Below are 24,896 nucleotides of genomic sequence, written 5' to 3' on the forward strand. Positions count from 1 at the left end.
GTACTTCTCCAGTCCGGCACCCTTGAGACCTGACCAGAAAATTTTCTAGACCACGGGAGGTCACGCCGACCCTAGCGCTGTCAGCAGTATCCTAGACTTACTGGGTGCTGCTGACAACAACCTGGCCACGTTCTGCGCATGCGCTACACAGAAGCCTACTGCGCAGCATTTCTCGGATCCAGCTTCAGCGCTTCAGTCAGCCGCCACGCTCCTCACTCTCTCTCCACGCCGACCCGACCAAGGAGGGAACACCGGAGGCAGCGGGGAGAAGAGGAGCAGCCAGCCCCACGACACAACGTGGGCCGCGACCCCCCCCCCACCGGGAATGATGCTCTACCAGGGATGTTGCTGGACCAAAGAGTCCCGGACCGGAGAGGTATAGTGCAACACATCCATATTATCACAATTTAACAATGATGTTAAATCAGTCAGTAAAATAACTTTTGGATTTTAATGGGAAAGAATTTACTTTTATTTTTTAAAGTACTGAAACAGCTTGAAATGCATTTTATTTATGAACAACTATCTGATCGATTGTAAAATGCTGCCATGTCTTCAAAAGCAATCAGATCCATGATGCCAAGTCATTAATGAAGAAAGCATCACTTACCGATTCATCCAAGGCATAACGTAGACAGCCATGTTCATATAACACAAAGAATCTGCGCTGCCATTTCTAAAGGTTGGAGAAGAAGAGCAGAGAAGAATTATAAACTGAACACCTGCAACAGTTTGCTTCAACACTTCCATTTGAATCATTTTCCATGGGAAACTATTTTGTATACCCAAGATATACAAACAATAAAGCTCATAACTTCAGTTTGAGTCATGTTAAATATCCTGATCTGATCTTTGCTGTTTTGTGAAGGTGCTTCCCCAGAAAATTCATTCTGGGCTGTAAAAGCCGATTAATTCCATTTGCCTTGCAGCAGATAACCAAGCCCATCAGCCAGCGCATAAGGCCCAAGACAAGATGATAAATACACCCTAGAAATAGAAAGTCTCACTCATGAGAAAAGAAAGTCAGCAAGTCACAGAAGGGAACTCATTAGGATCAGAAAATTTTTTGTTGACAACTATCTGAATGATTCCCTTGAAATACACTCAGAACTATTGCCTTATACTTAATATCTTAGGGCTGAAACGGCGCGGACCTACCGTTTTCCAAGTCTTCTGGCCGCCGCAATGGATGGGGCGGCCCATCCGGAGAAATTCAGCTCCTCAAACTTTTTTTTCCATGCGGAACGGAGGTGGCCTCATCATGGGGGCAGAGCGGAGTGGGCGTCACTAGCGGGGCGGAAGTGGCGGAGGGACGGAGTCTCCTCAGTCATCAGCGCCGTGCCGATGATGTCATCGCGCTGGCTCGTCAACACATCTCTCATCTTCAGTTGAAGGGGAGAGCCACTTCGAGCTCTGCATCTTTTTCGGTTAGGTCCACTGGGACACCAGGGACAGGGTGCCAAGCTGCCTGTTGATAGCCTGGCCGAACCCAGGGGCATAATCGCTGGCCCAACCTGGCAGTTGGATGACAAAAAAAAAAAAAAAATGGTGGCGCTGTCCCTTTAAGGGCAGCCGCACAGCCAACCAACAAGGCCCAACAAGGAGTGCACCGACACAAAAAGCTGTCAGGGAACCGAGCGACAGCTGGGAGACTTTTGCAGGTGAATTTCTCCCCCCCACCCACCCCTCCAGGGAGGCTCCATTGCGGTCCGTGCTCTGATGTCTTTAAATGCATCTACAGGAGCGGGACGGATCACACCGCAGCAAAAAGTCCCGAGGTGATTTTAGCGAGCTCCGGCCAGGCCGCCACAAGTCGACGACCATTCGACATCGCCCCGTGGCCGCTGCATTCGGGCACTTGTCTTTTGCATTTATAAAATAATTCTTTCAAAAATGTGTGGAGAAATAATGGACAAGAAATATCCCTTCTACTTGTATAGCTTCATTATTACAAAGTAATACCAAGTAGTTTATTTGTTAATAAAATTCCTCATTTAAAATCAGCTTCAACTGTTATAGAAATTAAATCATCTCATTCCTGGCTGGGACAAACCATCATGTAATAATTGAGAATGGAATAAATTCCTAACGTGTGTGTAACAAATTCTTCTAATCGTATCTAGTTAAAATCTACATATCTTTTGCATATAGTGAAAGAATTCCATGACTTTATAAAAATATGACAGACATTTTTCACCTCACTCCATTTCCTGAAAATTATGGAATGTTACAGAACTCGTCATTTGACCCAGCCTGCACCAATACTTTTCTCAATGAATCACCTAGTTTAATCTGGCGGGCGGCAGATCGACGGAAGGTTAGGAAAAAGCATCAAAATGGCAGTTTACAGACATCAGGCATGGGCGAGCAGGACAATGCGACATGGGCGGAACCCTTCCACATCAAGTACCTGCCGGGCTGAACCTCGACGGTAGATGGCCGATTCTGGAGGAATCGCCCAGAAAACGACTATTTCTGGCAGGACCTCGGCGGCTGCGGGAAAGTTAGCTTGCAGGTAATGCAAGCAATATGGAAGGCAAAAGGCATGTTATCTTTTATTGTAAGGGGATTGGAGTACAATTGTACAGAGCCTTGAAGAGACCACACCTGGAGTCTCCTTATCTAAGGATATACTTGTCTTGGAGGCGATGGAACGAAGGTTCATTAGACTGATTCCTGGGTGAGAGTTCTTGTCTTATGATGAGAGGTTGTGTAGAATGGGCCTATACTCTCTGGAGTTTAGAAGAATGAGAGGCGATCTCAGTGAAACATGCAAGATTCGGAGGGGGATTGACAAGGTCGATGCAGAGAGGATGTTTCCACTCGTGGGGAATCTAGAACTAGGGGGCATAGTTTCAGAATAAAGGGTCGCCCAATTAAAACTGAGATGAGGAGGAATTTCTTCTCTGAGGGTTGTAAATCTGTGGAATTATCTGCCCCAGTGAACTGTGGATGCTGAGTCTCAATAGATTCACCGCCGAGATAACTAGATTTTTGGAGTCTAGGGGAATCAAGGGATATGGAGATTGGGCGGGAAAGTGGAGTTGAGGTCGATGATCAGCCATGATCTTATTGAATGGCAGAGCAGGCTCGATGGGCCGTGGGGCCTATGCCTGCTCCTATTTCTTGTGTGCTTATGTTCTTAGGTGGTTGCAGAAGATCTCATGGCATATTCGAAAAAGAACAGGGGACTTCCATGTCCTGGCCAATATCACAAACAAATGATCTGTTTGTGGGATCTTGCAGGCTAACGAGACAGCCGATTTGCACACAACATTACAACATTGACTACATTTCAAAAGTACTTCAATAGTTGTGAAGCGTTTTGAGGCGACCCGAGGTCACAAAACGCATCATCTAGATTCAAATTCTTGCTTCTAATGCAAACTGGCCCACAAATCAAAACAAACGTTTGGTTCTGGTTTTCTAGCCAGGCCCTTAGTACACTGCAGGTCCACTGGTTTATAAGATAACATACTCAACAATGCATCGTGCAATTACATGTTCTATCACTGTTGTGAGATGCAATGCAAGGCAATCGCTATACATACCAAAATATTAACCATTCAGTTGGAATCAGCATCATCAATCCAAAGTGTACATTCCACTTTTGACACAACTGGAGCAATTCTGAAAGTTTGGGCACAAGAAGGTAGTATAACCAACGTATTACGTTAGTTTGTCTACGCTAGCTTGTGGTGTCCAGAAAGCAGAACATATCCATCATCATAGGCAGTCCCTCGGAATCGAGAAAGACTTGCTTCCACTCCAAAAGTGAGGTCTTAGGTGACTTAACAGTCCAATATGAGACCCACAGTCCGTGTCACTGGTGGGACAGACAGTCGTTGAGGGAAAGGGTGGTTGGGACTGGTTTGCCGCACGCTCTTTCCGCTGCCTGCGCTTGGTTTCTGCATGCTCTCGGCGATGAGACTCGAGGTGCTCAGCACACTCCCGGATGCACTTCCTTCACTTAAGGCGGTCTTTGGCCAGGGACTCCCAGGTGTTGGTGGGGTTGTTGCATTTTATCAAGGAGGCTTTGAAGGTGTCCTTGAAATGTTTCCTCTTCCCACCTTTGGCTGGTTTGCCGTGCCTCAGAACTCCTTCACGGCAATCGAGAACATATACACTTGCACAAGAATTCACATTTTGTTCCAGTTATATTTGCCCAACTTTTATAAAACAGATTTAACCACATTCATAGACCTATCCATTCTTCTATGTATCTGGAGCATGTATTGATATGCTGATGTCATGTATAGTTTGAAAATATTAGAATATAAACAAGAAGTTTAAGTCGAAATTAGCAAAATTGACCAAAAGCTTGGTCAAAGAGATATGTTTTAAGGAGCGTCTTGAAGGAAGAAAGAGGGGTAGTGAGGCGGAGAGGTTTAGGCAGGGAGTTCCAGAGCTTGGGCCTAGACACCAATGATTGAGCAATTATAATCAGGGATACTCAAGAAGGCAGAATTAGAGTGCAGTATTACACATGCGCCTAATTAGAGGCGATCAGTCAGCATATTACTCGCCAGAAAGATCGTCCTTCCAGGACACAGATCCAAAGATTGAGAAACCTGTTTGAGAATGAGATCTAAAGTCCTAATACAAAAAAAAGTTCTAAAACTATGGACCCAAGTTTCCACATGATTCGCGCCTGATTTTTAGGAGCAACTGGTGGAGAACGGACTATTTTAGAAATCGCAATTCTCCACATTTTTTTTCCTGCAGTTCTAGTCAGGTAGAACAGTTCTAGTTTAGAACAGAATTTTTTCTTCAAAAGGGGGCGTGTCCGGCCACTGACGCCTGATTTGAAAGTTTCCACAGTGAAAATGTACTCCAAACTAAAGTAGAATGGAGCCAGAGAAGATTTTTGTAGAACTGAAAAAACCTGTTCTACACATTAAAAAATCAGGCGCAGGTTACAAATTAGGCGTCCAGAACGAGGTGGGGAGGGGGGGAAGGGAACTCATTAAATTCGACAATAAATCCTTATTTATACTTCTACAAATATTATACAAATAAATCCAACCTGAATAAACATTTATAAGCCAAGAAAAGATTAAATAAACCATCTTCCTACCTGTGTGAAAGTGCTTCAGCCAGGGAGAATTCTGCAGCCGTTCGTGCCGCTGAGCGGGAGGGGAGGGGGGGGGGGGAAGAGAGAGAGAGAGAGAGAGAGAGAGAGGGGGAGGGAGAGAGATGGGGATGGGGGGGAGGGAGAGAGAGGGGGGAGGGGGGGAGGGAGGGAGAGAGAGGGGAGGGAGAGAGAGAGAGGGAGCGGGTGTCGGGTCTGGTCGGGAGCAGGAGCTGGCCGTGGGAGGAGCCTCATTCACGCAGCCCCAGTGAGGCCATTGGGCCAGGGCTAGGGGCTGCGTGCTTCGGGCCCCTCCCACACAGTTCGGCGCCTGGAGCTACTGTACTTGCGTGCCGACTGTAGCGCGCATGTGCAGAGGTCCCGGCACTGCTCCGCCCCCCCACAGCTCGTGCTGGCTGTGCCGAGGGCCACAGGACCTGTAAGTAGGTGGAGGATACCGAGGATTTTTTTAGGCGCCGTTTTAGGCACGAAAAACGGGCGCCCAGCTCGGAGGGGCCCCCGTTTTTTTTCTTGTGGAAACTTGGGCCCTATGAAACTCTCCTTTTATCATGCATCTAAATAACTGTTATTTCAGACTCAACCAGCAAAGCAGCAAAACAGTCAAATGCCACACTTAACCTTAAAAGTATATTCACAAAGCGAGTGCAAAACAGTGTAACGTGCTCCTTTGTCATATAAAAGATTTTTTAAGTTTTAACTTCTTAAATCATGAAAGTGATGGAAGACTGGTACAGGGTATTACCAAAACCAAAGCTGTTCAAATGATATGCATAAAAATGGAGGAAGGGTTCTCCATGGCTCGACATGTCAATCTCAAAAATTGCAATGCTAAGCCCCGGACACTAGAAGATTTCCAAGTTTGACTCCTAATCAACTCTGAGCATGTTCTTCTCAGCTGCAGAGATGGTGAAGGAAGTTTAAAGAGGAAAGTCTGAAGTATTCTTCCTGATATGTGGACAGGCTCAGACACTGCCTCCACGCAGCTGACATTGACTGGCTAGGTTTACAAATGAAGGATGGCAACTTGGACAGTTCCTATGGAACCAAATGCCGCATAAGTCACTACCTTCGGGTGCGGTAGGGAAGAATGATGAAAAAAAATTCGAAAACATGCAGCTGTATCACAAGATATTTAATAATCAGACAGAACAAGTTCTATCTCCGAAGGGTCATTAGTATCAATGTAGCATAATCTCACAACTGATAGGTCATCAGTGTATGGTTGAGCAGTGCACCATAATGGAGAACATTTTGTAAAAGTACATCTGATGCTAGAAGTTTTTTGCGAATTAGCTTTCAGCACAGATTTTACTAGTGATTTATTTCCAGAGTTCTACCAAAACACAAGAGCATAATAGTGTAGCAATTACGGGGTCAAGTTTCGGCCTGAGTTGCTCCTGTTTTTTTGGAGCAACTAGTTTAGAATGGAGTATCTTATAAATTGAAATTCTTGGCCTTTAGTTTGCTCCAGTTTGAGTGAGTTAGAACAGTTTAATTTTAGAACAGATTTTTTTTCTCAAAAAAGGGGCATGCCCGGCCACTTACAACTGTTTTGAAAGTTTAGGCAGCAAAAACTTACTCCAAACTAACTTAGAATGGAGTAAGCATAGATTTTTGTACGCTCAGAAAAACCTTAGAAAATCAGGCGTAGGTTACAAATCAGGCGTAGGGAACGAGGGGGGGGGGGGGAAGGGGGGTTTACAAAGATTAAACATTTCACTTTTACAAATAAAGAGCCATCATCAATAATAAATGATAAATAAATCAATAAATAAATCAATCCAAATAAATTAAAAAATTTAAAAATCACAATCAATAAAAAAATATTTCTACTCACCTACTGCAGCACCAGGGAGAAGGGGGGAAAGAGAAGATGATTGGGGGGGGGGGGGGGAGGGAGGAGAGAAGATGATATGGGGGGGAAGGAGAGAAGATGATATGGGGGGGGGGGGAGGAGAGAAGATGATATGGGGGGGAGGAGAGAAGATGATATGGGGGGGAGGAGAGAAGATGATATGGGGGGAGGAGAGATGATGATATGGGGGGGAGGAGAGATGATGATATGGGGGGGAGGAGAGATGATGATATGGGGGGGAAGGAGAGAAGATGATATGGGGGGGAAGGAGAGAAGATGATATGGGGGGGAAGGAGAGATGATGATGGGGGGGAGGAGAGATGATGATGGGGGGGAGGAGAGATGATGATGGGGGGGAGGAGAGATGATGATGGGGGGGGAGGAGAGATGATGATGGGGGGGGAGGAGAGATGATGATGGGGGGGGAGGAGAGATGATGATGGGGGGGAGGAGAGATGATGATGGGGGGGGAGGAGAGATGATGATGGGGGGGGAGGAGAGATGATGATGGGGGGGGAGGAGAGATGATGATGGGGGGGGAGGAGAGATGATGATGGGGGGGGAGGAGAGATGATGATGGGGGGGGAGGAGAGATGATGATGGGGGGGGAGGAGAGATGATGATGGGGGGGGGGGGAGGAGAGATGATGATGGGGGGGGGGAGGAGAGATGATGATGGGGGGGGGGGAGGAGAGATGATGATGGGGGGGGGGGAGGAGAGATGATGATGGGGGGGGGGGAGGAGAGATGATGATGGGGGGAGGAGAGATGATGATGGGGGGGGAGGAGAGATGATGATGGGGGGGGAGGAGAGATGATGATGGGGGGGGAGGAGAGATGATGATGGGGGGGGAGGAGAGATGATGATGGGGGGGGAGGAGAGATGATGATGGGGGGGGGGAGGAGAGATGATGATGGGGGGGGGGGAGGAGAGATGATGATGGGGGGGGGGGAGGAGAGATGATGATGGGGGGGGGGGAGGAGAGATGATGATGGGGGGGAGGAGAGATGATGATGGGGGGGGGAGGAGAGAAGATGATGGGGGGGGAGGAGAGAAGATGATGGGGGGGGAGGAGAGAAGATGATGGGGGGGGGAGGAGAGAAGATGATATGGGGGGGAGGAGAGAAGATGATGGGGGGGGGGGAGAGAAGATGATGGGGGGGAGGAGAGAAGATAATGGGGGGGAGGAGAGAAGATAATGGGGGGGAGGAGAGAAGATAATGGGGGGAGGAGAGAAGATGATGGGGGGGAGGAGAGAAGATGATGGGGGGGATGATGGGGGGGTAGGAGAGAAGATGATGGGGGGAGGAGAGAAGATGATGGGGGGGGGGGGAGCGGAGAGATGATGGGGGGGGGGGGGGGGGGGGAGGGGGAAAGAAGAGAGAAGACGACGAAGAAGCCCTGCACGTAGCCGATGCCGGGCTGCCGCCGCCTCTTCGGGCGGGGCCCACCCCAGCGAGATGCGGGCGGGCCCCGCTGATGACAACGACGACACCGACTGCCAGGAGGTCTTCGGGCGGGGCCCGCCCCAAGCAAGAGGCCAGGCGGGCAGGCCCCGCTGCTGAGGTAAAATGCGCAGACCACTCGGCCGGGGATAGGGGCGACGTCCCTTCAGCCTGGGATAGGGTCACCGCCCCGGAGACAACACGCCGGCAGCTACTGCACACGCGCGCAGCTGCCGTCACTGTTTTCTGCGCAGGGCTGTAGCTCCACCCCCAGCAGCTCCTGCTGCGCAGCGACGAGGTGGAATTGGGCCTACAGCTATCGGAGAATCGCGAGATAAGTATTCGGTGCAATTTTTGTTCTATAAATTAGGCGAGCCTCTCCGATGTGCGCCGTTCCTGCGGGCGGCCGAAACTTGACCCCTACGGTACTGGACTACCAATCCAGAGGTAGAGTTCAAACCCCATCATAGCAAGCTGTAGAACCCAATTCAATACATCTGGGAAAATGACTACTAAAGATGCCATTTAGTTTTTAAAAACCCAATGGTTCACTGGTGTCTTCAGGAAGCGGAAGCAATTAGTAACCTAGTTTGGCTTACATGTGTCTCTCGATGGTAAATAAAGTAGCCTAACAAGCCACTCAGTTGCAGAACAATTGCATAAGAGGATGGACTTAATTGGTGACCACCCAGGCATAATATTAGGGAGAGACTTGAGCAATCCCAGCCGAAATTGATCCAACAAAGTCCTCTTCGGTAACATTTGAGGACTGGTGCCTCCAAGATGAGAGAGCTGACCCAAAGACTAGTCAAACAAGAGGCTTGATACTCGTCAGGCAACACCGCAGACTCCTCAAAAAATATCCTTGGGTATGTGCCGTTGGACTGAGAGAACAGGCCTATATTGGGTGAGGGTGCAAAGGTACACAGTATGCAGAGGTATGCAGGCATGGCCCTTCAGAACCCATGATGCCTTCTGGATCCAAGTCTAACAAGGCTCAAAAACCTCATTACTGCCCCTGCCTGCAATGAATCCTTCATGTTGAACACCACTTGGAGGAAGCAATGAAGAAGCAAAGGCATCCATGAGGAAATATGGACCATCACAGCTTTTTAAAAAAAACATTCTTGGGATGTGGGCATTTCTGGAAAGACTGGCATTTATTGTCTATCCCTAGTTTCCCTTGAGAACATGGTAGTGAGTGCCTTCTTGATTTGCTGCAGCCTGTGTGGTGACAGTGCTCGCACTACACTGTTAGGTAGGGTGTTCCAGGACAATGAAGTAACAGCGATGGTTAGGATGATATGTGACTTGGATGTGGTGATGTCATCTGCTGTCCTTATCCTTCTAGGTGATAGAGGTCTCAGGTTTGGGAAGTCATGTTAAAGAAGCCTTGGCGAGATGCTACAGTGCTTCCTGTAGATCCCCACCTCATCATCATAGGCAGTCCTTCAGAATCGAGGAAGACTTGCTTCCACTCCTGAAGTGAGTTCTTTGGTGGCTGAACATTCCAATATGAGAGCCACAGACCCTGTCACAGGTGGGACAGATAGTAGTTGAGGGAAGGGATGGGTGGGGCGGGTTTGCCGCACACTCTTTCCGCTGCCTGCGCTCGTTTCTGCACGCTCTCGGTGTTGAGACTCGAAGTGCTCAACGTCCTCCCGGATGCACTCTCTCCACTTAGGGCGGTCTTTGGCCAGGGACTCCCAGGTGTCAGTGGGGATGTCACACTTTATCAGGGAGGCTTTGAGGGTATCCTTGTAACGTTTCCGCTGCCCATCTTTGGCTCGTTTGCTGTGAAGGAGCTCCGCATAGAGCATTTGCTTAGGGAATCTTGTGTCTAGCATGCGAACTATATGGCCTGCCCAGCGAAGCTGATCAAGTGTGGTCAGTGCTTCAATGCTGGTGATGTTAGCCTGGACGAGGACACTGATGTTGATGCACAAGAACATCAGTGTCCTCGTCCAGGCTAACATGACTTCCCAAACCCGAGACCTCTATCACCTAGAAGGATAAGGACAGCAGATGACATCACCACATCCATGTCACATATCATCCTAACTATCGCTGTTACTTCATTGTCCTGGAACTCCCTACCTAACAGTGTAGTGCGAGCACTGTCACCACACAGGCTGCAGCAAATCAAGAAGGCACTCACTACCATGTTCTCAAGGGAAACTAGGGATAGACAATAAATGCCAGTCTTTCCAGAAATGCCCACATCCCAAGAATGTTTTTTTTTAAAAAGCTGTGATTTGCAGGATCTTGCGGAGACATCGTTGGTGATACATCTCCAGCGACTTGAGGTGCCCTCAAATCTACCACCAAGCTCATGGTCTACAGGGCTGTAGTAATAGCCACCTTCCTGTATGGATCAGAGGCATGGACGATGTACAGAAGACACCTGTCGATAGAATACATTCAAGACATGGTAACCCATGGTGGAGGATGTGGTTGTTTCAGCTAATAGCTGATGTGGTCAATTGGACTGCTTTGCCCTGGATGGTATTGAGCTTCAAGTGTTGTTGCAGTTGCATCCAGGCAAGTGCACAGTATTCCATCCCACTCTGGACTTCCCAAAGCCTTTCCATCTGCAAGTCTCCAGTCAAGAGGTGAGCCATTTGCAATAGAATATCCAGCCTCTGACTTGCTCTAGTTGCCATGGCATTTATATAACTAGAAGCTCAACTGGACCACTCATTGACGATCCCCAAAATATTGATGTGGGAGAGTCAACAATGGTAATGCCATCCTAATGATTTGGATGAAGGGATCTAGTGTAATGTAGCCAAATTTGCTGATGATACAAAGATGGGTAGGAAAGCAAGTTGTGACGAGGACACAGAAAATCTGCAAAGGGATATAGACAGGCTAAGTGAGTGGACAAAAATTTGGCAGATGGAGCATAATGTGGGAAAGTGTGAGGTTATCCACTTTGGCAGAAAAAAGAAAAATATTTAAATGGAGAAAAATTACAAAGTGCTGCAGTACAGAGGGACCTGGGGGGTCCTTGTGCATGAAACACAAAAAGTTAATATGCAGGTACAGCAAGTAATCAGGAAGGCAAATGGAATGTTGGCCTTTATTGCAAGGGGGATGGAGTATAAAAGCAGAGAAGTCTTGCTACAACTGTACAGGATATTGGTGAGACCACACCTAGCGTACAGTTTTGATCTCCTTATTTGAGGGATATACTTGTATTGGAGGCAGTTCAGAGAAGGTACATTCAGTTGATTCCCGAGATGAAGGGGTTGACTTATGAAAAAATGTTGAGCAATTTGGGCCTATACTCTTTGGAGTTCAGAAGAATGAGATGTGATCTTATTGAGACATATAAGATAATGATGGGGCTCGACAAGGTAGATGCAGAGAGGATGTTTCCACTCATGTGGGAATCTAGAACTAGGGGGCATAGTTTTAGAATAAGAGGTCGCCCATTTAAAACAGAGATGAGGAGGAATTTCTTCTCTCAAAAGGGTTGTAAATCTGTCGAATTCTCTGCCCTAGAGAGCTGTGGAGAAGGCTGGGTCATTGAATATATTTAATGCAGAGAGATTCAGATTTTTGAGCGATAAGGGAGTCAAGGGTTGTGGGGAACAGGCAGAGAAGTGGAGCTGAGCCCATGATCAGATCAGCCATGATCTTATTGAATGGTGGAGTAGGCTCAAGGGCCAAATGGCCTACTCCTGCTTCTTATGTTCTTATGAATATTATGGGGAGGTGGTTAGGCTCTCTCTTGTTGAAGATGGTCATTACCTGGCACTTGTGTGGTGCAAATGTCACTTGCTACTTATCAAGAAGCCTGCATGTTGTCCAGATCTTGCAACACAAGAAAGAAAATAGGAACAGGAATAGGCCATTCAGCCCCTTGAGCCACCATTCAAATAGATCACTGCTGATCTGCAGCTTAACTCCATTTACCACCTTGGTTCTGTAACTCTCAACACCCTTGGCTAACAAAAATTTAGCAATCTCAGTTTTGAAATGTTCAATTGACCGAGCCACAGCTTTTGTGTGCGTGTGTGTGTGTGTGTGTGTGTGTGTGTGTGTGTGTGTGTGTGTGTGGGGGGGGGAGGGGGGAGGGGAAAGAGGGAAGAGAAAGAGAAGTGTTCCAAATGTCCACTCCCCTTTGTGTGAAGAAGTGTTTTCTGACATCACCCCTGACTGGCCTAGCTCTAATTTTAAGGTTATGCCCCCTTGTTCTGGTCTGTCCCACCAAAGGAAATACTTGCTCTCGATCTACCCTATCAACTCCTTTGATCATCTCAATTAGATGACACCTTAATCTTCTATATACCTTAGCTAATTTAACCCTTTTAGCTCTGGTATCATTCTGGTGAATCTGCACTACACTCCCTTCAAGGTGCAGTACCCAGAACTGAATGGAGTCTAAATAGATGGAGTCTAAATAGAGCTCTGTACAGCTTTAACATAATTTCCACATCCTTTGTATTCTAGCCCTCAAGATAAAGGCCAACATTCCATTCGCCTTTTTAATTATTTTTTATACTTGTCCACTAGCTTTTAATGATTTCTGTACTTGGACCTCGAAATATCTCTGCTCATCCACAGTTCCTAGCTTCTCGCCATTTAGAAAATACTTTGATCTATCTTTCTTAGGTCTAAAGTGGATGACCTCACACTTTCCTACATTGAACTCCATTCTGCCACTGTTTTGCCCACTCACATTCTATCAATATCGTGTTGCAACTTTCTGCTCCCATCTACACAATTTGCTGTGCCACCTAACTTAGTGCAGCAAGCAAACTTGGATATACAACTCTATTCCTTCAGACAAGAAATGTATAAATATGGTGAAAAGGCGAGACTCCAGTACAGATCCCTGGGACACACCACTCGGCACATCCTGTCAATTATATTACATACCAATTATCCCTACTCTGTGCTACCTACCTCCTAAACAATTCCCTATCCAAGCCAACAGGTTGTCTCCAATTTCATGTGCTCTCATTCTTGTAAACAGTTTCTTATGTAGAATCTTGTTGAATGCCTTCTAGAATTCCATATAAATAACATCCATAAACACTCCCTTATCTACCATATACAAATTACAGCACTGAAACAGGCCAGTCGGCCCAAAAGATCCATGCCGATATTCATGCTCCACTCAAGCTTCCTCACACCCTACTTCATCTCCTACATCATATCCTTCCATTCCTTTCTTCTTGTGTTTATCTAGCTTCCCCTTAAATGCAGCTGTGCTATTTACTTCAACCACTCCTTATGGTAGCGTGTTTTACATTTTCACCACTCTGAGTACAGAAGTTTCTCATCACTGACTATCTTAATATTTAAGACCCATAATTTTGGTCTCCCCCACAAGTGGAAACATCTTTTCTACATGTCTTCTCCAGCCTCAGTCTGTTCAGTCTTTTCTGATAGTTCTAACATCTCAGTTCTGGTACCATCCTTGCACCTTCTTCAGTGCCTCGATATCCCATTTGTAATATGGAGACCAGGTGAGCCCTTTTTATTTGCATTTTTTACGCCCTGGATAAAATGTAAATGTTCTTTTCTTCGATCTTCAATGCCGAGGAAATTAGTAATTACTGAAAACCTTGTCGTTCTTTATAGGCAAGATCCCTTTACCTTGTGACCCCTGTAAATATCCCACTGAACTAACTCATACATACTCCTTAGATCTGCCCATACCCCGCCCCAACACCCTCGTGTACCCTGCTTAGACCCCCTACACCCTCAGTTAGCCTGCTTACACCCAGTTAACACTCACGCACCCTCCTTAGACCCTGTACAAGCTCGCACACCTTCCTTTAATGCCATTCGCACTGGTCTACCATTCTTAAACCCCATACACTGTTGTGCACTTTATTTAGACCCCATGCGCTCTTGGCTACCCCGAACAATCCCGTACACCCTCTGCTACCCTCGTACACACTTCTTAAATAATGGAGTGACATTGGCAGTTTTCCAATCCAAGGTAACAATTTCTGAATCAAGAGAGTTTGAACTGCTTCATTATCTGAGGAATTGCGAACGGAGCTCAACACCTATCATCAGCCCAACTTCTGACCTTGTGATGGAGGAAAGGTTATTGATGAAGCAGCGGAAGATGGTTCGGCCGAGGACACTGCCTTAGCAACTTCTGCAGTGATGCCCTGGGACGGAGATGATTGGCATTCAACAATCACAACCACCTTCCTGTGTGTCAGGTATGACTCCAGCCACCGGAAAGTTATCCCCTTGATCCTCATTGTTTTCAGTTTTACTAGGGCTCTTTGGTGCCACCCTCAGTTGAATGCTACCTTGATGTCACTCTTGTCTCACCTCTGAAATTCAGGTCGTGTCCATATTTGGACTATGGATGTACTGAGGTCTGGAGCAGAGTGCTCGTGGTGGAACTTAAACAGAGCATCAGCGAGTAAGTTATTGATCAGTAAGTGCTCTTTGATAGCACTAATGACAATTCCATCCATCACTTTGCTGATAATTGGGAGTAGGCTGATAGGGTAGTAAATGGCCCGGTTGGATTTTGTGGACAGGGCATACCTGGACAATTTTCCATATTGTCAGGTAGATGCCAGTATTGTAGCTGTAGTGGAACAGCATATCTAGGGACCCAGCTAGCTCTGACGCACAGGTGTCAAGTGCCAGAGCTGGGTTATTGTTAGAGCCCATAGTCTTTGCCATGTCCACTCAAGAAATTTGAAACCCCAACATATCAAATTAAGAATACTTGCAAATACAGATTAAAACAATTTTTTTTTTAAATCTAGTACCACTCGAAGTTATACACATAGGAGGCTAAATTTCAAAGAGTACATTTTTTTTTAAAAAGAGAGTTGGAAACTTACCCTAGATCTCTGCATTGGATTTTCAAAATCGGTGCCTTCGGGTGCCAAACACAACCAGCCTCCGTAGATGGCTTTAGCCTATAATCAAAAGCAGCAAAACAAACCATTATGAACATTTCTCCAACCTAAATTTTACAACATGGAGAGATTTAATTAACTTATTCATCATGAACAAACCTGATTAACAATCTATATTAGCCAAACATAAATTTAAAAAATGCAAAGAAATGAGATTATGAACACTGCTTACGTTACAATACACAAAATGAATGCTTTTTCAGCCGAGACAGACCAAGTTATGATGTTCACCTAGTCAAGCAGTCACACGTTCACTGTCCAAGCTCACGTGATCAGTTGGGAAGGTGCCTGAGGCCGCTCAGCACCAAAAGAAACATACTTTGACATGAGACTTAAGCATAGTCACTTACATATAGATGAAAGTGGCCACTTAGTTGATTTTAGTTTATCCTCCACAAAGACCCTAGAATTACCCCCATCCTGGTAGTCAACGGTGCTAAGATTTTTACTCTTCAACTTTAACTAGAAGTCCATTTCATGTGTTGAACCCACAGAAGAACTTTGTGACATTAGTCCTAAATTTCCCTTTCACTAGTTTGAACCACTCCTCCGGATCCTACTTCCACAGATTAATACTTTTTTCCATGCAGTTTGATACCTTGCGTACTTCTACAAGGTCAGTTCTCAACTGTCTGCATTAAAGGTTGAAAAGCCAAGTTCCTCCAGTCTTTCCTCAAAATTCAATCCTCTGATTGCTAGAGACCAACCTTCTTTGAACTGGTAGCAGTACTTGCATATCTCCCTTGTGTCTCATCTGTTTTGTTATCTTCTTTGAAACATGTTGGCCCATTCCCAATCTACTGGGACCTCCCCAGTGTTTACCAACTCCCTCAATTACTGTTCATGCATTACAAATCTCCTCCCTCGTCTCTTAGCTTTCTAGGATAAATACGATGTATCCTAGCGAATCCATTTGTTTTAAGTCTCTATAGCTATTTAGGACTTCCATCTCATTTATATTGAAGTTGTCAATTCTACTTGGCATATAGCTACTTAAGGATTGTGTGTTGTTCATGTCTTCATGGGAAAGGAGCAGGGGAATGAGACTAATTGGATAGCTCTACAAAAGAGCTGGCACAATGAGGCAAATGGCATCCTTCTGTGCAGTATCATTCAATAATGTTTCTATGATTCATCTCTGCTGAAAGTGAAGAAAAATAACCCTTTAGATTATAAAACTTCTATTTAAAAAAAATATCAGTTTTTTTTCCAGACACTTCATAGCACATTGCATAAATATGTAAAAAGGATATTAGATCCTTTTACAAGACTACTAGATTATAGAATCTTTTTCAAAGAAAAAAAATCTTTATTTGGCACAATTACTATCCTGATTACAGGGTAATTTGATCAATTTTTGTTAACTTGCATTGGCATTAATTTAAAACATTATAATTGCACAATCACTAATGTTGGATCAACAGTCCAACCAGTGAAAATAATTTAGGAATGAGCTAGAAACAAACATTCCACAATACTGCATTATGGATTTACTCTTAAAGGGTCATTATATCTTGGGAGTTAATGCCTTTGCCTGTTGCTTTTAAAGAAAGATATTTTTGTTAGACTAGTCAATACAGGTCACACTTAAAATAGGAGAAATATCAGGTGCACATAAATTTTAAATAAGCACAGCCATGCAAAATTTATCAATTTTGATGGCATGGCTATTTTGTATTGTTGAAGTTTACTATTAAACGGCTATTTAAACTGGGCTCTCCAAGGTCATCAGATTTTTGTATCTGTTGATTTACTAACATTGTTACTTTTTTTAAACTCAGCAAAGACCAGGGATGATTAAACATTATTCCTTCCTGGTGTGTATGGCTTAGTTATTGACTGGATAAACTCAGATCTGTGGAGGTTTTGGACTCTCTGTTTTCATGCACACAAATCTTTGAAGGTAGCAGGATAAGCTGAGAAGGCGGTTAAAAAAGCATATGGAATCCTTGGCTTTGTTGATAGAGGAATCGAGTACAAAAGCAAGGAAGTTATGCTAATCCTTTATAAAAACACAGGCTAGGCCTCAGCTGGAGTAATGTGTTCAATTCTGAGCACCACACTTTAGGACAGAAGTCATGGCCTTGGAGAAGGTGCAGAAGAGACTTTCTACAATGACATCAAGGATGATGAACATCAGTTATGTGGCACGAGACTGGAAAAGCTGAGGTTGTTCTCAAAGCAGAGGAAATTTAGAAAGGTGTTCAAAATCATGAATGGTTTTGATGGAGTAAAGAAGAAGAAAGTGTGTCCAGTGGCAGAAGGGCCAGTAACTAGAAGACACAGATTTAAGGTGACTGGCAAAAGAACCAGAGGTGACAGTAGGAGACTCATTTTTTATAAACACAGCGAATTGTTGTGATCTGGAAAGCATTGCCTGAAAGGGTGGTGAAAGCAGATTCAATGGTAAAATTGAGAATTAGATAAATACTTGAAGGGAAAAAAATGACAAGGCTATGGAGAAAGAGCAGGGTAGTGGGATTAATTGAATAGCTCTACCAAAGAGCCAGCACATGCACGATGAGCCGAAGGGTCGTCTTCTGTGCTGTATGATTCTATTTGCAAGTTTCCTTTTTTTTAATATAAACAGAGAAAAATAATCTACTAGTCAATCAATTTGAAAGTTATAAAATGGTTAGCTTCCAGAATCAATTAGTTTGGCCAGTCATTTACTCTTAGCTGGAAAATAATGGTACTAGCCCATAATATTAAAAAGAGCCACAGTGGTAGCATAATCACCTGAGTCAGAAGGTTGCAGATTCAAGTCCCATTCCAAAGCTGGAGCACAAACTCTAGGTTGACACTCCAGTGCAGTACTGAGGGAACGCTGCATTGTCAAAGGTGCTATCTTTCAGAGGAGATGTTAAACCAAGGCCATGTCTGCCCTCTCGGAGCAATGTAAAAGATCCCATTGCACTATTTCTAAGAAGAGCAAGGAGGTCCTCCTTGGTGTCCTGGCCAATATTTAATCCTCATCCAACACCACTAAAACAGATTATCTGGTCTTTATCACATTGCTGTTTGCGGGGCCTTGCAGTGTGCAAATTTCACTGCTGCATTTCAAAAAAAATACTTTATTGGCTGCAAGGAGCTTTGGGATCCTTTCTGGTCATGAAAGGCAAGATCTTCCTTTACATATTTTTATGATATCCCTTAATCCTGTGTTTATTTAATACATTCGATTAATATTTTAAAATGAGGTCTGGTGTGACGTTCTACCGTTTTCGAAGAAAGCACAAGATAAATTCCAGTCGCTTGAAAATAATTGAAGATTTTCTGTTTTGCCACCATGGGGGCATCTCAAGGCTAACAAATACACTCCCCAAAGATATACTTTCTCCAGAGTGATCCAGAGATGCAAGAGCCAGTTTAATTTAGAGTACAGGTAAAAAAGATCAAAAACTCAACAGCTAAATTGAAACGTTAAATATTTTAATGGCGGAGGGGGAAGAGTGAGAGGGGAGCAGAGACAGAGAAAAGAGAGGGGAGGGAGGGAAAGAGAGAGAGAGAGAGAAGAGAGAAAAGAGAAGAGAGAAAAGAGAGCACACACACTGGAGTAGGAGAGAGAGAGCGCGAGACACACACACACACAGAGCAACACACACTAGGGGAGGGAGAGCCAGGGCGAGGGGGACGCAGAGCCAGAGATATAGAGCTAAAGAAGATTGGGTGGGGCAAGGCCATGTTGGAATTTATAAGGCAAAGAAAAGTGGGGCAGGGAACCGAGGTAGATCAATGAGGATGGGAGTAAAGGACAAGTTGCACTGAGTGCAGGACAGGATATGAGTTGCAGAAGTTTGGACATAGTTTATGGAAGGTGGAGGATGGGAGGAAGGCAGAGAGAGTATTTGGGTAGTCGAGTCTGGAAGTGATTTCCTGCTTGATTTGTTTGAATGATGTGATATGCAATAATACTAATCTCTTTCCTCTACTTGTATATATATTTTTTGCAACCAATTATAAAATCTTGTTCACAAAAAAAAAGTAATGCAACCATTGTTTCACAAAGCACAAGGCAATCTTGCTTCACCCTCCCCATTCCGCACCTCCCCTCACCAGCACCTATTAGCAGAAATGGGCTCAAATTTCGTTTTGGCAGAAAATCACATTCAACCTTTGTTTTCTCACCCGCAAATTGACAAAGTGCCAATTTCAGCCACCTAGTGAACACCAACAGTATGGCTAACCAACAGGAAGAAAAATAAGGTGGTGGAAGTAATTAAAAAAACAGCAGGATATTTCACCTTAAGTCACACTGCTTTACCTACTGGGCACAGATGAACCCTGGCCAAGTTATTTACTTGTCCATCCTCCTTTCTGCAATTAGATAAAATGATCAACTATAGTAAAATACTATTTTTATATTTATAATTTCCTGGCCCACACAGTTTAGCTAAAATCATTGCTAGATATTGATAATTAACAGTTAGTGGGTGTAAAATTATGTAAAATTCTGTAAAATCAGATTAGAATAAAACATGAGTAATTTTTCTTGGGCCCACACATCGGGCCCAAATTTGGCCAGTAGAGATTTCTGGCGTACTCGCCAGAGGTGCGGTAATTTTGTAGAACTCCAAGGGCGCCAAAAATCTTCGGGCAAGTTTGGCCGCTCCCCAGCCTCTCCTCGATGATGGCGTAGAGTTGCAACTGGATTTGGAGGCGGAGCCACGTCCCGGTGCTGAAAACAGTGCCAGGACCTCTGCACATGCGTGCTAGAGTGCGCGTGCATGCACTTTAGCTCCTCGACCCCAGAATATGTGAGTGTGCGCTGCAGGCTGTGTGGGAGGGGCCGAAGCGTGCCACCTCTAGCCCTGGCCAAATAGGCTCTCATTGGCAGCCCGCTGCCTTCCCGGGCCGTGTTTTGGTAGGACTTCTATTTTTTTTTTTAATTTGTTATTGATTGATTGATTGCTTATTACTTTGGTTTTGGTGCTTTAGGTGCAGCGTTCCTTCTATTTTTTTATTTGTTATTGAATGCTTATTTTTGTGCTTTGTTTGGTGCTTTAGAATGCGCTGATTTCTTAACTCTACGCAAGGGTTTTCTGTTCGGCCACATACGCTGGCCTAAGTTGGTTTGGAGCAACTATTAACTGGCTTAAATGGCCAGAACAGGCATAGGTGGCTGGTAACAACCCCTTTTGAAAAAAAAACTAAACAAAAAAAGAACCTAACTAACTCACTTACACTGGTGCAAATTAAATGTGCAGAATGGGGATTTTTAAGATACTCCATGTCTTGAGAAGCAACGACAGGGATAGTGGATGCATTGGTTGTAATTTACCAAATTCCCTGGATTCTGGGGAGGTCCCAGCAGATTGGAAAACTGCAAATGTAACGCCCCTATTTAAAAAAGGAGGCAGACAAAAAGCAGGAAACTATAGACCAGTTAGTCTAATATCTGTGGTTGGGAAAATGTTGGAGTCCATTATTAAAGAAGCAGTAGCAAGACATTTAGAAAAGCAAAATTTAGTCAGGCAGAGTCAGCATGGATTTATGAAGAGGAAGTCATGTTTGACAAATTTGCTAGAATTCTTCGAGGATGTAATGAACAGGATGGATAAAGGGGAACCAGTGGATGTAGTGTATTTGGACTTCCAGAAGGCATTTGGACATATAAAAGGTTACTGTACAAAATAAAAGATCACGGTGTTGGGGGTAATATATTAGCATGGATAGAGGATTGGCTAACAAACAGAAAACAGAGAGTAGGGATAAATGGTTCATTCTTGGGTTGGCAATCAGTAACCAGGGTACCGCAGGGATCCGTGCTGGGACCCCAACTATTTACAATCTATATTAATGACTTGGAGGAAGGAACTGAGTGTAACATAGCCAAGTTTGCCGACGATACAAAGATGGGGGGGAAAGCAGTATGTGAGGAGGACACATAAAATCTGCAAAAGGACACAGAAAGGCTAAGTGAGTGAGCAAAAATTTGGCAGATGGAGTATAATGTTGGAAAGTGTGAGGTCATGCACTTTGGCAGAAAAAAAATCGAGCAAGTTATTATTTAAATGGAGAAAGATTGCAAAGTGCTGCAGTACAGCAGGACCTGGGGGTACTTGTGCATGAAACACAAAAGGTTAGTATGCAGGTACAGCAAGTGATCAGGAAGGCCAATGGAATCTTGGCCTTTTTTTCCAAAGGGGATGGAGTATAAAAGCAGGGAAGTCTTGCTACAGTTGTACAGGATATTGGGGAGGCCACACCTGGAATACTGCGTGCAGTTTTGGTTTCATATTTACGAAAGGATATACTTGCTTTGAAGGCAGTTCAGAGAAGGTTCACAAGGTTGATTCAGAGATGAGGGGGTTGACTTATGAGGAAAGGTTGAGTAGGTTGGACCTCTACTCATTGGAATTCAGAAGAATGAGAGGTGATCTTATCGAAACGTATAAGATTATGAGGGGGCTTGACAAGATGGATGCAGAGAAGATATTTCCGCTGATGGGGGAGACTAGAACTTGAGGGCATAATCTTAGAATAAGGGGCCGCCCATTTTAAACAGATGAGGAGAAATTTCTTCTGAGGATTGTGGATCTGTGGAATTCGCTGCCTCAGAGAGCTGTGGAAGCTGGGACACTGAATAAATTTAAGACAGAAATAGACAGTTTCTTAAATGATAAGGGAATAAGCGGTTATGGAGAGCGGGCAGGGAAGTGGACCCGAGTCCATGGTCGGATCAGCCATGATCGTATTAAATGGCGGAGCAGGCTCGAGGGGCCGTATGGTCTTCTCCTGCTCCTATTTCTTATGTTCTTATGTTATCAAGTTGCTCCAAATAAAACAGAGCAACTCCTGACCAAATTTGGGCCCATAATTTGGAATAATACCTATCACCAATATTTTAAATGCAAAGGATTCAAAGTAGATAGGCCAAAAATCAACTGGATGGAGATTCTGGGAATTTTACAAATTTCTATAATAATTTTGAATTTTCTTTTTCTGAAACAAAATTTTAAAAATGCTAACTCGAGTATCGGCTTGATCTTTTCCGGAAACACAACTCCCCATAAAACTTGGCCCCAGTCATACGGATCACAGAAGTCCAAAGAGCTTGATCTGATCAAGCACATCAACTTCTTGCATTAAGAAAGCCAACCAAAAATAAGCTGTTTTAAGAATTCCCACCCAAAGTACATTTAAAAAGCAATTTTCCTTCAAATAGAATTAGTTCTGAGTATTAAACCCACAAACAGAAGAACCAAAATTAAGATTATCAATACACTGTTTACGCAGCAGTAGTTCCAAGAGTTGCAGGATTGTCTAATACTTCGTGGAACTACTGCTGCGTAAACAGTGTATTGATATTCTTGCTTTATAAAACTTGATTTCCAAGTTGTACTATTAAAATAAAGTTTCAGATTCTAACAAGCTTAAAGGCAGTCGAAATCTCATAGTCCCAACTGGTCTAAACCTCTGCACAATTTTGGAACTGCGACCTATTGAGGTTGAAAAATGGAATCCTGTTGGCACAATGTAGTTGCTTTTAGAAGCTTGGGATCATCTATACCACATCTGAATAGGCATGTCACTAGTTGTAACAGAGGAACATGCTCCTGTCATCCATCAGCTTGACAACAACTGTACATTAACCACAAAGGCATTTCAAGACTTGTTTCAAGCAATCATAAATTACAGTTTGAGACGCTTTAGGAAACAAGTATTAACTTGAAGGATGTATTCACATGCATTGGTAATGTAACTGCGCAGAGCAGAGAGGATTTTTAAATTTAAGAAAGTCTTTGTGCACAACATGGTGAAATGTCTGAATGAAATGAGGATAAGAGTCAATGTTCTTGATTTTTTTTTGAATACCCAAGAAAATCTGTTTCTTTCATGGTGTTAATGCAGAAGATACTTCTGAATGGACAACGGTCATTCACAAATACTTGTTAACTTGTTACAGGCAACGACATCAGTAATCACAACCACAAACTTCAACTGATTCATCATGACAGGAAGCAAAGAGTAGGAATAAATGGGTCCCTGTCAAAATGGCAGGCAGTGACTAGTGGGGTACCGCAAGGCTCAGTGCTGGGACCCCGGCTATTTACAATATACATTAATGATTTAGACGAAGGAAGTGAATGTAACATCTCCAAATTTGCAGATGACACTAACTGGGTGGCGGTGTGAGCTATGAGGAGGACGCCAAGAGGCTGCAGGATGACTTGGACAGGTTAGGTGAGTGGGCAAATAAATACATGGCAGATGAAGTATAATGTAGATAAATGTGAGGTTATCTACTTTGGTGGCAAAACAGGAAGGCAGATTATTATCTGAATGGTGACAGATTAGGAAAATGGGAGGTGCAACGAGCCCTGGGTGCCATGGTACATCAGTCATTGAAAGTTGGCATGCAGGTACAGCAGGCAGTGAAGGCGGCAAATGGCATGTTGGCCTTCATAGCAAGAGGATTTGAGTATAGGAGCAGGGAGGTCTTACTGCAGTTGTACAGGCCCTTGGTGAGGCCATACCTTGAATAGTGTGTACAGTTTTGGTCTCCTAATCTGAGGAAGGACATTCTTGCTATTGAGGGAGTGCAGCGAAGGTTCACCAGACTGATTCCAGGGATGGTAGGACTGACATATGAAGAAAAACTGGATCGACTAGGCTTATAGTCACTGGAATTTAGAAGAATGAGAAGGGATCTCATTCTGACGGGACTGGACAGGTTAGATGCAGGAAGAATGTACCCGATGTTGGGGAAGTCCAGAACCAGGGGTCAGAGTCGAAGGGTAAAGGGTAAGCCATTTAGGACCGAGATGAGGAGAAACTTTTTCACTCAGAATTGTGAACCTGTGGAATTCTCTACCACAGAAAGTTGTTGAGGCTAGTTTTGTTAGATATATTCAAAATGGAGTTAGATGTGACCCTTACGGCTAAAGGGGTATGGAGAAAAAGCAGGAATGGGGTACTGAAGTTGCCTGATCAGCCATGATCATATTAAATGGTGGTGCAGGATCGAAGGGCCAAATGGCCTACTCCTGCATCTATTTTCTATGTCTGTTTTCTATGACCCCTGAAAGTGCTAATTCTTGGTACAAATTCTTATGCATTATTGTTTAATGATATTTATACACAAGGCTACATATAAAAAATAAAAATGTAATATGCTGGTGTCTGCAATGCTAGGGAATCTTTGGACATTAAATGCTAATAGCAAAGGAATGGGCAGTTAGCCTGAGAATAGTGCAGTAATGCATAGAAACTGAAGTGATGTCATATAATTTAAGTTACTTTTATATAACACCCAGAACTTGCAAGAATATTCTTATTGCAGTTCTAGTATAGTGCAGCTAGTTTTCCTCTAAACCAGATGCAATGTGTGCAGGCTACCAGTGACATTCTGACAAATGTGGATGCACAAAGCAGTGAAGTCTGGACTACTTTAACATGCTGCTGAAACAACAGTGATATTATTGGCCCCAAGAAGGCGTCTCAGTAGTTGGGAAGATCGAGTTTGAAAACAACATGGGCCTTCCAGGCTGTTAGTCTTATCAAATCTATCTAGATACAGAAGCAAAATACTGTGGGGAAAAAAAACAGAAAATGCTGGAAATACTCTGCAGGTCAGGCAGCATCTGTGG

At 44.2% G+C, this 24,896-nt stretch overlaps 1 protein-coding gene across 4 annotated transcripts in view; it reads right to left on the reverse strand.

Annotated features, from left to right (window-relative positions):
* The window catches only part of LOC139226625 (putative leucine-rich repeat-containing protein DDB_G0290503), a 465,741-nt gene that overhangs the window by 343,699 nt on the left and 97,146 nt on the right, over nucleotides 1-24,896 (reverse strand). For all 4 annotated transcript variants that reach the window (XM_070857512.1, XM_070857513.1, XM_070857510.1 and 1 more), the window contains 2 exons: nucleotides 15,226-15,303; nucleotides 611-676 (listed from right to left, as the gene is read on the reverse strand). In XM_070857512.1, coding sequence (XP_070713613.1) covers nucleotides 611-676; nucleotides 15,226-15,240 — 81 coding nt within the window. In that variant the 5' untranslated portion in view covers nucleotides 15,241-15,303. The remainder of the gene's footprint in view (nucleotides 1-610; nucleotides 677-15,225; nucleotides 15,304-24,896) is intronic.

The sequence above is a fragment of the Pristiophorus japonicus genome, chromosome 16, assembly GCF_044704955.1.
Source record: "Pristiophorus japonicus isolate sPriJap1 chromosome 16, sPriJap1.hap1, whole genome shotgun sequence".
NCBI classification, from domain to species: domain Eukaryota; kingdom Metazoa; phylum Chordata; class Chondrichthyes; family Pristiophoridae; genus Pristiophorus; species Pristiophorus japonicus.